We start from the raw sequence: 14,556 nt of genomic DNA, 5'->3' as shown, positions 1-14,556 counted from the left end.
TGTTCTCCCCGTGTTAGCGTGTGTTTTCTCCGGGTTCTCCGGTTGCCATCCCACAGTCCAAAGACATGCAGGTTACTAAAAATGGATGGATGCATCATATGTAAGGTGTATGTTAACTTAATTCCACATCCAGAGATTAAACACAACCAAAGATACACATGAAACAATGGATTTTTGGCTCATTTTGGCCATCATTACTATCTGACATCGTTGTGCACATGAGTGTAATTGCAGTAATTGGAATACAGCTTGTATACGATCCAAGCTGTAAAACCAATATTTTGCTTTAAATCTGAGCAGGCCTGTAACCTAGCCACTGGGGATACACAAGCCAGTGCATTCTTAGAGCCGGTCCCAAGCCCAGATAATTGGGGAGGGGTTGCGTCAGGGAGGGCATCCAGCGTAAAAACCTAATCAAATATGAGGATCATAAATCAGATTTCCATACCGGATTGGTCAAGGCATGTCCAGAGGAAAGGTAGGAGTATGGAGGTGAGAGTAAGAACTTTGAATGTTGGTGCTGGGACTGGTAGAGGGAGAGAGCTGGCTGATATGATGGATGAAGGAAGGTCGATATGCTGTGTGTGCAGGAGAGCAGGTGGAAGGGGAGGGGAGTAAGGCCAGGAGCGTCGGAGGTGGATTCAAACTGTTCTCCCGTGGCGTGAGTGTGAGAAGAAATGGGGTAGGGCTAATCCTGAAAGAAGAGTATAGTGGTGGAGAGTGTGTTGGAGGTGAAGAGAGTCTGAGTGATGACGCTGGAAACTGAAGGTGTGATGATGAATGTTGTCAGCACATATGCGCCATAAGTTGGATGTGAGATGGAAGAGAAAGAAGAATTGTGGAGTGAGTTGGATGAAGTGCTGGAGAGTGTACCCGAGGAGGAGAGAGTGGTGATTGGATACAGTATAAGACTGCAAGGTGTTGACAGGGGAATACGTAGCTAGGCAGCATTGGATGGGAATCTGTATGATGACTTTGGAGATGAAGAAGAGGAAGAGTGAAGGCAGAGCCAATGATCAAATGGTGGAAGTTGAGAACAGCTATGTTGTATGTTTTGGAGGTGGAGCTGGAGGTGGCAGAGTTGAAGATGTTCTTTGGGAGTGACGAGGATGAACAGGATTAGGATGAGGATATTAGAGGGACAGCTTAAGTTTGGAGACACAGCGAGAGAAGTGGGGATTGAGATGGTTTGGACATTTGCAAAGGAGAGATGATGCTGGGTATATCGGGAGAAAGATGTTGAAGGGAGGAGGTTCATATATGTGTCGAGAGAGGACATGCAGGTGTTTGGCGCAACAGAGGAAGATGCAGAGGACAGGAAGAGATGGAAACAGATGATCCGCTGGTGACCGAAAGAAGAACAAATTTGAGCAGCATGGTTTACTTTAAAGGGACTGTTTGTAACTTCTTACACGTATAAATCATTGCGGGTCGGTGTCCCATGTGCGCTCGCGTGTGGCTACGCTGTTCAGACTCAGACTCCAACACAAAATACACAGAAGCACCAAAACCACAAAGTGATATCTAGTGAAGCCCGTCTGTTAAACAGTGTTGGCCGCGGTCGGAGGACGCGGGGGAGACCGTAGCTTTGGTCTCCAGGGCCGGAGTCTCTGCTGTACTCTGCTCCTCTGCCTGCTTGCCTTCACTCACACACCGCGCTCGTTCTCACTCACTCTTTCGCTCCACTCTCACGTGCATGCTGCTCACTCCACACTGCAGAAGAGTTAGTTTAGCTCTGAGAATATCTAGTGAATGTTCAGTGGATGTTTGTGCAGAAATAACTGCTGCAGCTCCTCCAGACCAACAGAGGTTTCCCGTGTCTTGTGAAGTGACGGGGCTCCGCAGAGAGAAACGTTATCGTCTCAGACCAAAACTCCGGTGTCTCCCCCGTTCCCTCCGGCCGCGGTCGGGAGGCTGAGGCAGGAAAAGCCAACACTAGGATCAGCATTGATTCATGGAGAGACCTTGGTCTGGTCAGCTAACATTACTGCCAAGCAGCTGAAATATAGAGTGATATTGTGGTTTTAGCTGACGTGTGTCTCCTCACTGTGTTGAGCGATGCTCCTTCATGTCTACGTAGAGCGAGCACAAGCGCGAGCAACAGGACGCTGACTTTCGTTGACTTAACGGCCACAGGTGTCGCTGTTAACAAGACATTTCTGATTCTTACAAACAGTCCCTTTAAGGTGCAGATCTGCCATACAGGATCCAGATGTAGTCTTACTATGGTTTGAGTTTTAATATATTTATTTGTCATAAACCATGCAGAGGAAAATGCTTTATAATTGTATTAGTTGCAAGCTTCCATCTGCAGTCCCTGGGCAGCTGGACTAAAACACTACAAAGCTGTAACTTGAGCACGAGATGGAAAACCTCTCTCCACTAAAGTAGTTTGATTTGACAACGACTGAAACTGGAGCCGTCAGTGATCAGCTAGTTCATCCTTTCAGCACATCCTTTTAGAGCTAGTCAAAATAAACCTCTCTTTACAGCTATTGATACGGCTCTTTGGGCTTAGATACCACATTCATAAAAATGATTTCACAACCACTACAACTAAAAGAAAAGCTGCCGCGAGGTCATTTCAATTCCGCTTCTGTCGTGTTCAGGGAGCTCGGCATTTGCCCACTTCTCAAGCAACATAATAAGGCTACTATAACAAGCATTCAGTTTACCTACATCAGAAGCAACGTAGGTCCATTTTAGCTGAATGTCTACACCGTGGTCTCATGAATTAGTCTTCAAAACAAATCCAAAAGCAAATTGTTTACGTTGTGGTTATGACAGCATTAGCCTTGCTAATATTATCTTAGCATAGAGAAAACGGAACCGTCGGGGCCTAAACGTTAACGTAAAGTTAGTCGGCACTTTGGCTGCAAAATGGTACCGTTAGTAACATCATACAAATCATGCAGGTGACATATTTTGGATTCAAAATTTCACTGAAAGGTGACAAGCTTGCATGCCTGCATATTTGATAAGCTGTAACCATGACTTGTTTGTTGGTTTTACATCATAAATGACTGAAGTTTAACACAAACTGTCAATCAACTAAGAACTTGTTTCAGCACGACATCCCTCCTCATAACGCTGGCTTTCTGCGTGTGTGTTCAGTGGATGCAAATCTACTCTGTTACAAATAAAACCGATTGTAGCACACAAAAGCTCCTATAGACCTCCCCACTGAGATTTACATATATGAATGATTCAGAGGCTGATGTCTATACGCCTGTACGGTTGAACCTCGCTGTGGTTAAGACGTCGGTGAGAGAGAACGCAGGTAACTACAGCAGAGAGGGACGCTGGTGAGGTGAAGAAGAGACTGGAAGAAAGAAATCGACTTTGCTGCAGTTTTCTGCTAGTTCATGCTCCTTACCAGCCCAGACTGCAGGGTGAGCTGGCATACACGATGTACACACATGCCTATGCACACACACACACACACACACACACAGAAACACGCACACACACACACATACAGCTATAGAGTTTCTCCCTCTCACCCACGTAACACTTGTAAATACTAAACTGTGAATGGCCAGCCTTAAAGTCTTTCCTTACCTCAACGCTCTTTTCCTTCTCCTCCTGCATGCCTGTGTGTGAAGATGTGTGTTTTACTTGTGTGTGTGTGTGTGTGTATGTGTGTTTGTGGAGATTCAAACTGCTATCTCCCTAGCTGGGAAGTGCTCTCTTCAAAATACTGCCTGTTCTCTGGCAGCACTCAGACTGGCTGCTCATTGTGCCGGTCTGTGTGTGCCGGTCTGAGTGAGTGTGTGTGTGTGTGTGTGTGTGCGAGCGTTGTCAGTGTTGTGGAACAGCAATGAATTGCTTCCCCATCGCTGCATCGGTAACTGCGGCAAACAAGTTCCCTCCCACACCCCGCCCCGCTGTAGGGAGTTCAGCCAAGAGGGAACCACAGGCTGGACCGACTCTGCTGCAGCACGGACGTCTCAAGATGTGACACACACACACACACACACACACATACACACACACATACACACATACACCAGAGCACAAAAAAGTTTGACTGTTTGTCTGTGAACGTTCATTTAGAAGGTTTTGTTATTTCTTGGGAGCAAAGCTTGCATGCATTGTGTGTCTGAATGAAAGCAGAGGAGTAACAGTTTGTTAACTGGCCCATAAGGTGCATCTGCTGTATCGTCTGCTTAATGATCAGTCTGAAGCTCAACCTAATGCAGCATTCACAATGTGTCCGTATAGGGGAATGACAGCAAACTGGATGTTCATTGTTTCCAGCAGGAGAAAGGTAAACTCTGCCAACACTCGTATAAATCCCACCTGCTGTGCTTGAAGGTGAAACTTCCCATCAAAAGTTACATTTTCTTAACTTTCCCTGTTTGTGCAGTGAAGACTAAACGTGTTTAACAATGTGAAAACAATCGAAGGTGATTTTCATTTGAAGGTCTCTAATACCTTCAGACACTTCAATAGCTTCAGAAATTGAAAATGATTCAACAATTAACTCTAACTGGTGCAGGGCCATCAACAACTTCACACTCGAGTCCTCCTACTCACAGTCAGACACACTGGTGAAATACACTCTGATTCACGAGGAAAACAAACACACAGGTCGGTTACCCCAAGTCAGAAATATCAGTGAAATACACTTAGCGGCAAGGACGGCATTTCTAAGACTTGGAAACATCTGGAAGTCAACACATATAACTAGAAACACCAAGATAAAGTTATACAACAGCTGTGTACTATCTGTCCTTCTATATGGTGCTGAGTGCTGGAGAATGACTGAAAGAGACATAGGCAAGCTTTCCAGCTTTCACAACACTCCTCAGAAAGATCATGAGGATATTCTGGCCTATAGGAAGATTACAAACCATGAACTACACAAAATGACAGGGTGCTTGGACACGGAAACAATATTGATATGAAGAAGATGGAGATGGCTAGGACATGTATTAAGGAAACCATCTGATGACATGACAAAAGTGGCATTGCGTTGGACACCAGAGGGAAAACGCAAAAGAGGGAGACCCAAAACAACCTGGAGGGGAACCATCGAAGGAGAGATGAAGACGAGAGGATACAGCTGGAACAGCATTAAGAAGGAAGCAAACAACAGAGATGAGTGGAGATCTTAATCCTTGCCCGATGTGCCACCCGGCGCAACAAGGACTAAGTAAGGAAGTAAGTACACTTAGAGGAGGTCATTTCCAAATAGGCGTATTAGTCGCTTGCTTCAAGGCACTGCGGTTATAAAGTTAGAGCATGGATTTGATTAGTGGAGGTATTTTGCTGGCGGTAACATGATTGTCTTATAAGTTAGTATCAAGTCTTACATCGGGGTTATACAGTCTTACTCGCAGGAGGAAAAACACACCCACAGATTACTCACGGTCACACCGGTGAGTTTGATTGTGCTTCCAGTTCTGCTCGTGTTGACTCGGGGAGAGTGAAGAAGAATCTGGTTGTAAAGTGAACAACAGGCAGTGAGCTGCTTGGCTACCGGTGGCCTCCCGGTATTGCTGCTTGCAGCGTTGTCGGGGAGTTTGTGCCCGTTTGGAGTGTGGAGCTCCGGTCTGCCCACTGTGGGCGACATTAATATGGCAAAAACGTACACAATTTGAGTTGCAATAGAGTGACGCTGTTCCTGTACACTATGTGCTCGTGCTCCAGGGAAGTGAAGAAAAGTTTGGTTGTAACGTTATCCAGAGTGAGCAGTCTCCAGGATCCAGCAGCATGAAGTGTACTGGTAGTAAATGATGCGTTGTTGAGGGCTGCACGGTGCTGCAGTGGTTAGCACTGTCGCCTCGCAGCAAGAGGGACGCAGGTTCAAACCCGGCTTGGGGCCCTTCTGTGTGGAGTCTGCATGTTCTCCCCGTGTTAGCGTGGGTTTTCTCCGGGTTCTCCGGGTTCCTCCCACAGTCCAAAGACATGCAGGTTAGGTTCATTGTTGACTCTAAATGTCCCGCAGGTGGGATCAAATTAACTAACAATGAAAACAGTCAGCACACACAGCACTGGTGTTACAAAGCAAGATCATTGTTGAAATGATGTGAGGCCGGCGATGAACACATATGAATGACAAAATATTCCAAACGTGCCTTGAGACTCTCTCAAATGAGTGTTTAAAGCTGTCACAACTGTAAAGACTCTCACAACCACAACACCAAAATGAAACAGAACATTTTGGGGAATTCTTTTAACATGAGAGGAATGGCTAAATATCAACTACATTCAAACAGCAAGTGACTACTCCATCCCAACTAAGGCCAGAAAGGCCCTTTTCAGCTCTTTTCAGCTTCATAGCACATTGCCTATGCGGATTAACCACACACTGCGGCTTACAAAACACGTTTTGACAATACAGTTAGCATGAAGGGAAGCAGTCCAGGAAGCAGGATGGAAGCACAAACACTGCCAAAGCTTCACAACTGAGAAGCACGTTATGGGAACCTGTACTAGAGTGGGTGTGCTGCATGGACCATGTTATGTTGTTGATAACGAGGCTGAATAACGCTGAATAAATCTAAGTTAAATTTTGTTTTTAAATTTCACTGGTGTCCCCTTGACCTTTGATCTTAAGATCTGTGAATGTAAATGGGTTCTCTGGGTACCCACGAGTCTCCCCTTTTACAGACATGCCCACTTTATGATAATCACATGCAGTTTTTATGCATGCAGTATAAATGTGTTATTTTCGCCTGTTCTAAAAATGATGTGTTGGAAGATTTCTGCATACTGGGGTCCCTAAATAGTCTGGGAATTACATTATAAATTGGGTATCACTGTAAAGCTGAGACTCTTGTGGATCCAATGAGCTCAACTGTATTCATGTGTGATGATGTTAGTCCCCATAGTAGTCATTATAGTGAGACCATTTCTTTTTTTATTTGACCTCACTGTATAAAATGACCTGTGGTGACCTCTAGGATAATCACAGCCTCATGAAACTTTACAGCCACAAGCTAGAGACCTAGAGCATTCAGAGGATGGATGGATCAGACTAGAGACCTAGAGCATTCAGAGGATGGATGGATCAAACTAGAGACCTAGAGCATTCAGAGGATGGATGGATCAAACTAGAGACCTAGAGCATTCAGAGGATGGATGGATCAGACTAGAGACCTAGAGCATTCAGAGGATGGATGGATCAGACTAGAGACCTAGAGCATTCAGAGGATGGATGGATCAAACTAGAGACCTAGAGCATTCAGAGGATGGATGGATCAAACTAGAGACCTAGAGCATTCAGAGGATGGATGGATCAAACTAGAGACCTAGAGCATTCAGAGGATGGATGGATCAAACTAGAGACCTAGAGCATTCAGAGGATGGATGGATCAAACTAGAGACCTAGAGCATTCAGAGGATGGATGGCTTTCCTACCTAGATTGACAATAAGGTGGTTTTTGAGCAGTTTTCACAACACGTGCTCGCCATCAAATCACCGAAAACTGTTGCAGAAATCTTCAAATGTCAAAAAGTGTTTGATCCCAAATCAGAGCATGACTTTTTCTCTGGTGTTCCTCAAGGTGTTGGTGTCTTAATGTGGTATTTTGGAGGGATTATTGATCATTTTTATTAATTCTCCAGCTGTAAAAAAAATAAATTTAACATCTTTAATCTCAAATTTAATCTGTGTAACACCCCAAAATTGCTGCAACAATTTAAGAGACATAATAGAGCATGGGGGATGACCATCATATACTTCTACCAAAATGTTCTAAACCCTTATACACTTTCACAATTTATTTTAATTAATTAATTAATGTTTATTTCTTATTTATGACGAGAACAACTTGACACACAGGGTTGAGCTGCATCTCAAATTAATCATCATGTTCCCAGCTTTCAGATGACGTTCACCACTTCTATGCGAAGTTCTATCACATAGAACTACTATCTATACTGTTGACCTGCTATCTCCCCCTAAAATCCCCTTTACTCCCCCTCCTAAAAAAGACAAAAATGGGTCCAATGGCTCTCGGGGTTAACATATATTACATGTTGTTCTGTTCTTGTTCTTTCCCTCATTAAGCCTTGAGAATCAAAGCCAGAGCAGGTGTAGCTCTACTTGTTATTCTCAGGTTTTCTCACTGTAACACTCAGATGTTTTGATTCAGAATCTCAGAGTCTATTTATTCAGTTTTTATAAACCAATTCCAGGTTAATCAGAGCGCATCAGTGCCAGAGGATCAAAAATCAGATTAATTGCGATGGTGTCTTGAGGGCTGGATAAGAAGCAATATGAGTCATGCCAGTGCTGCTATGTAACAACACCACAGCTGCAAATACATAGCAGTGCCGTGTACAAGTATAAACCCTTATATCACTCATCACACTGTGATGCAAGAGTCTTTATTTCATCAGCCCTACCGTGGAGTAAAATAATGCACTAGCAGTTGTTAGGCTGGCAGCTAATCCCATTGAGCTTTTGCAGTAGTGACTGATCAAAGCTTACACTGAGCCGACTTCGCAGGTTGCGTTTACCTCCTGTCAGCCAAGGTTGAAAGAGGAGGTGACTACAGGTCACACATCTGTGCAGATGAGTTTAAAGCACAACTTGAATAAAGACACTGTTAATAAGCAAGGCAGTTTGTTTATTGTAAAAGCTCAGCTGTCAGGCACATTTACTCACACAGCCTCCCATTTATAGAAAAGACTTATATAACAAGAAAGCTGGAAACACACATGCAGAAGAAAAAAAATCAATATAGATAAAACATCACATGTACAGTACACCTATGTGTGCTATAGATCCAGAAGTTTGCCTCCACTCGCTCACTGGGCTTCACGTGGAATAACATGCACATCCTCCCCACGCCACATATCTCTTCGTACACACACACACTCCTGGAAGCCCCCTTACCTTCATGTCTGATCTCAGAGCACAGTAGCATGAAAAAAACATGGCAGTGTTGTAGTAACATGAATGGAGCCGGGGGAATAAGTGCTAAATCTTCTTCAAACAAAAAGCAAAAAAAAGAAGCTGCAAAATCAGATGAGACGGAGGTGGTAGCATCCCTGAGTGAGAACAAATTAGTCTGAGGTGGCAAGATCACTTTTTCTGTGGGGAAACACCAATAAAAAGACCTTTCAAATGATGCAAAGCTCCGTCGCGTCTCACAAGCGAGCAGGCGGGACTGAACTGTCAAGAGGGGGGGAGTGTAAATGTGCGTCTCACACACACACAAACACAAAAAAAAAAAAGCAATTGGATAAAAGTCTTCTAGCTGAATGTGATCAACATCGCCGGGAATTAACAGAAGATCAGAGAAAAATAGGACAAGCGTGTAGATGTGAAGACGTGATGTGAACAATGTTTGGCACGCTGTATGAGGAGTGTGTAATCTGTACGTAGGGTATTTTTATTTCCAGCATGTTGCACACCATCTTGGATAAAACCGTTTACACGCTTACTGTCTCTCTCTCTCTCTCCCTTACTCACACACACTAAGCATTACATAACAAGCAATACCCCACACTGTCACTACCACAGAGCTCTGAAGAAAAACACTAGCAAAAGACTAATATGTCACTATTTAACCAATGCAGAGTGCTTCTTCTGACAACAAGAAGATTCAAAACTGACAAATAATGTGAAGGCCAAGGGCCTTGAAGGAGGTTATGTTTTCACCGGCCTTGGTTTGTTTGTTTGTCTGTCTGTCATATCCTAATGTGTCAGGATATGACTGATTCAGCTCAGCAGGTGACTGACTGATAATGTTGTATGCTCATTTTGCAGAAAATGGCGATAGCCAAGCTACAACCTGCTACTGGGGAAGAAAACTTTAAACTTTGGCTCACCAAAGGTATTAGGTTTTGCCCTGATTTAGTGATGCTCATTTTGAAAAATGTTCTTCACCCTCGTTAACCGATTATTAACCGTTAACCGACAAGATTTGTGCCTCGCATGCAGCGGTGTACCAGCTGCAGGAGCACAACAGATATTCGTTGACGGGAGTCTCCAGTTCACCGTCCGGGAGCGTTAACGTAGCAGCTACGATGCTGCGTGTAGTGTCGCGGACATGCTGCCACTTTCCCAGTAAAAGTCTCCACCGCACATTTAGTTTAGTTTAGCTTTTGAATTAATTATAACATATCTTTTCACCATTTTAACCAATACCGTTAATCGGTTAAAATGCTTAATGTCGGTTAACGGTTGAACGGTTAATTATTGACATCCCTACCCTGATTAAAAATCCAGAGGATCATCAAAGTGATTAGGATTCAGATGGGGTCGGTGACTAGCATATACCACCTCCACTCACCAACGTCCTGTGGAGGGGAAACCCTGATCAGGACGACATACACTAATGGGATTATCTAGTATAATCAATAATTATTAACAAAACAAGTTCAGCTCACTTCAAACTCATGACCATTTTGGAATCTGTGATTGAGCCGTAGTGAACAACCCGACGGAGTACCGTAGATCTAGATGTCAAATTATTCTGATGTCATGTAGCAGCTGCAGCACCGGGCTCAGCTCCTCTTGATGCCACATTCGATTTGCAGCTAGCTCACAGTTAAGGTCACCTGAGGCAGCTTTAGGCAATAAAATGGATTGATTATACTTAGTGGATTTTAGGAAAAAACAAACAAACACTGTGTGCCAAAGCCTCGATGAATAAAGCAACAAGAATAAACTGACAGGAAGGACCTTAACTTTGAGCTTCACATATGATTATATGCTTACACAAATTCTGGATTCTTAAACATGAATAATCTCCTCACAAAGAAGAGGTCTCCTACACCATGCGGCTCACAGTCCCTATACCTTTATATGTCTTTCATTTCTCATTTGGAGTTTCAATACGGTTTACATCCAGACAGCAGCAGCATGCATCTTTGCTCTGGGAGGTGAGCTCACTGTGGTGGATGTGGGAAGACGCACCAGTCTGCAAACTGAATGTAGGGGGAGGAGGTATTAAAGATGTTGTATAGAATATATTTTTGGTTCCAGCCTTCCTGTTACCGTGGTAACTGTCCATCGATTCAGCAGCATTAGTGAACGGAGAACCAAACAAATCCCCCGCCCCCTTACATTCTTTATTTATTTATTTCTTCCTCAGAGTGGTGTGTTGAGCTGGGGAGGAGGAGGAAGAGGAGAAAAGAGGGGGGGTTTGGTTGACGAGTGGAAAAAGGAAGGTAGAGGAGGAAATCTGTGGGTGGAAGAGTTGGAATGAAGATGAAACTGTTCAGAAATGACTGAATTTGGCATCTTTAACACAACCGTTGACTTGGCACTGCTGAATCTACAGGATACCTAGCAGCATGGTGCATCTCAGGAGACCTTCCCGTGTATTCAGGGACAACTCAGCAGGTATCAGGTGTTATCATTTGGATTTAAAAACATTTTGTGGAATTTATAACCTAACAAAAAGCATAATTATCTAGCCATCATATCAAATCCTTCTCATCATTATCATATTACTGATGTACAACAAAAAGATTGATAACCATCACATCATGTGAACTTCCCACTGTGTTTCTATTTGTGCTCTAAAGAGGTGAACTATCAGTATCTGTGAGCATCTTTTAATCTTTTATGTCACAAATACTCTGTTTCAGCAATGCAGGTTTATACTGCAGGTTTGTATTACCGCCTGCACCTCCTCAAGTAAGACGATAGTCTCCAAAAAGAATAAAAAATTATGCACCAAACATGTTTAATAAAAACTTCTCAGTGATTGTAGGACAAAGGACTGAGGCTGGGTATTTAAACCTGACACCAGGGAGCATGTTGCAGTAATGGACTGCAGCCGACCTTTGAATATAAGTTGAAGAGAAGACACTTTTGGAACTGTTGGCGTGCATTTATCCTGCAAGAGAAAGGCTGGAGATATTAGTTGGATAGTCTGATGTTGTCAGTTCAGCAAAACACCGGTGACTGAAAATAAAAAAAGAAATAGTGTGGGCGATGTTTGGTAAACTCTTTAAACTCCATTGACTACATTATTTCTATAAACAGAAACAATGCTCAAGTATCTCTGGCTGCTTCAATCAGTCACATTGGATTTTTGTGTGCAGGTGTTTTTACTTCTGATTGACAAGACCCATACCTACTTTTACCTTCTGGTTAAGTTGCACCTGCTTTACATTTCTCTATTTCTACATCTCTTAATTCCAACTCTTGTTTTTAATCGTCTGACGTTTACTCTCTAAATTACATCAGTAAATAACAAAATGAACGAGGCGTATACAGAATAATTAGACATCTGATTATTTGCCCTTTTCAGAAAGCCTGTCCTCTTCACCCCTGATAGAGGAGCAGTTCTGTTTCCAGGCAACACAACCAAAAACACCCAGCAGGTGGCCCCGTAGTGGGAGGAAAGTTGTATTCCTGCTGAAGGGCACATGGTTTCTACCGTGGCCAGGCTCTAACAACAATCATTTGCTAGATAGATTATTACATCACCATATTTATTGAGTAATTTGGTATGTGTTTTTATAAAAAATAGATTTTATAATAATTTCACATTAGTCCTAGATTAGATAAATTATTTCTTAGAATTAGCACTAGCAGTCTTCAACACATCCTCGAGGGTAGAAATACAACACAGAGACGGTCTGTCGAGACATGCTGAAAGTGCCTGAGATCAGTGGTGTTGACATGTGCTGGGAGGACATGTTCCTCTGCTGGTGAGAAGAAGCGTTTAGACATGAAATCTGTCAAGGCTCCACTTGTGCTTTCTGTTCCTGATTAGAGAGGCTGTTAAAGTTCATTTGCAGGTTATAATGCAGATGTAGGGCCTCAAGATACACCAGGAGTCAATCAGCAGGTTTATGGGACATAAAGTATGGGACAGTATGTTTTGTGCCTCCCCGTGTTTGGAGTTGTTATGGCATTCAAACTTTACAATGCATTGAAAAACATTGGAAATTGGAACTATAGTCTTAGTTTGTTTGTTTGTTGACACTAGAATAGCCTTTGGGGGAAACAAAATTGATGAATAATTCCTGACAATGACTTGATATATTTGACTTCAGGACTTCTCTGAATACATACATGCTGAAAATCAAACATTTTTACAGGATTAATTTAGATATTTTCCAAAGTAAATGTCCCTAGAAGTGTATTATTCAACTTTTTCCCAACACAAATTGCAATAAATCGCAATATCGAATCGCAATACTTAAAAATCATAATACATATCGAATCGGCACTCAAGTAAACATTGAATATATAGTAGTATCAAATCGGTAGATAGGTGAATCGGCCCAGCCCTAATTTTTTATACCAATTTCCACCAGTGGGTCGTATCTACTCCAATAGACTTGAACTGTTTAACCTCAATGAGACCGTACAAGTCTATTGAAATGTTGAGCCCTGGCTACATCCACACAACACAGAGGCAGAGAGCACTGGTGGAGCCACCGGGTCCAGCTCTGTCCCCTACCTCTAGATCACTCTGAGCAATATGCACATACCCTTTATGACCAACAAGTTGTATTACTGTTAATATTACTGAATCCTAAACAATGCCGAACTATGACACTACACATACAATCTTATTGTAACACATATCTGTCATTATGTCATTCTACTTATCATATTATCATTCTTATTCCACTGCATACTAATCATATATATACAATTAATATTGTATACTATTCTCTACTAACATGTATGCAATTCATATACATTATACAGCATATACAGACTGTCAGCACGGACTAAAGTCATGTTTTTGTTACACATAAATAATGCACATTTATGTACACTGGCTAGGCTGCTGTATTGTATATAATTGTTTTTAAATGTATCTACAGTATTTATTTTCTAGAATACATTCACAATCCACAGTGCACTTCATGTAATGTTTCCAGCATGACTCACTATTTTATTGACGAATAGACATATTAGTCTAAACATGTCCTTGAAATGAGAGTGACTAAATTATCTGCATTAAAAAATAAGATCACAATTTAAGCCTCTTTCCTGTCGGGACAATCTTTCATAGGATATTTTAGTCTCTCTACAGGGCGCTGGAGGTCAGTACCTACCGACAGAGGTCACACTGCTGACCACAGAGCTCCGTGAAGGGGGTTTAGATCAGCGTGCAACTTTTGGATTAAACCCAAACTGTGATCTTTTTAAACAGGAAATTGAGAAACAGTAGGGGAAGTGTGGTGAAAATAAAATGTGTTTTTCACACTTTTTTCTTACTGACTGACTGTCAACTATTTTCAATTCCAAATAGTGCGACAAAAAATAGAAAATGGTACAGAAACTGGCAATTATCATGCAGACAACTGAGCCTCATGTTCTCTTCATGTAACTTGAAATCTTCCTTGTGGCTTTTGAGCAACATATCTGTGTTCGTTCAACCGATTTTAACCTGTCATTTGTTGAGGTTATTAATTGTCAAGTTGTTACAGTAGATGAATAAAAAACAAAAGACAGTGTGCATACCATACATGCCTGTTATTTATGCATCCATGAGTATATAAAGGACAACAAAGACTTGTTGTTCCACCCTGGGTTCACTCATTCTGCCTGTTTCCAGAGTTGTAATTGGTGAATCAATGTTATTGACTGACCACAAAGTCTACTCGTCAGGTTTCAAA

At 42.4% G+C, this 14,556-nt stretch overlaps 1 protein-coding gene across 29 annotated transcripts in view; it reads right to left on the bottom strand.

Annotated features, from left to right (window-relative positions):
* dlg2 (discs, large homolog 2 (Drosophila)) overlaps window positions 1-14,556 on the bottom strand; it is a 160,706-nt gene that overhangs the window by 102,870 nt on the left and 43,280 nt on the right. The window contains exon 1 of one of the 29 annotated variants that reach the window (XM_074610323.1): window positions 8,852-9,119. The exons of 25 other annotated variants lie outside the window; for them this stretch is intronic. In XM_074610323.1, coding sequence (XP_074466424.1) covers window positions 8,852-8,893 — 42 coding nt within the window. In that variant the 5' untranslated portion in view covers window positions 8,894-9,119. Of the gene's footprint in view, window positions 1-3,561; window positions 3,800-8,851; window positions 9,120-14,556 lie in introns of those variants that run through there. 3 more of the 29 variants (XM_074610322.1, XM_074610327.1, XM_074610325.1) reach the window with 3 other exon arrangements.

The sequence above is a fragment of the Sebastes fasciatus genome, chromosome 16, assembly GCF_043250625.1.
Source record: "Sebastes fasciatus isolate fSebFas1 chromosome 16, fSebFas1.pri, whole genome shotgun sequence".
In the NCBI taxonomy this organism is placed as follows: Eukaryota; Metazoa; Chordata; class Actinopteri; order Perciformes; family Sebastidae; genus Sebastes; species Sebastes fasciatus.
Note: the sequence above shows the minus strand (reverse complement) of the source record. Positions and strands in the feature narration are given on the sequence as shown.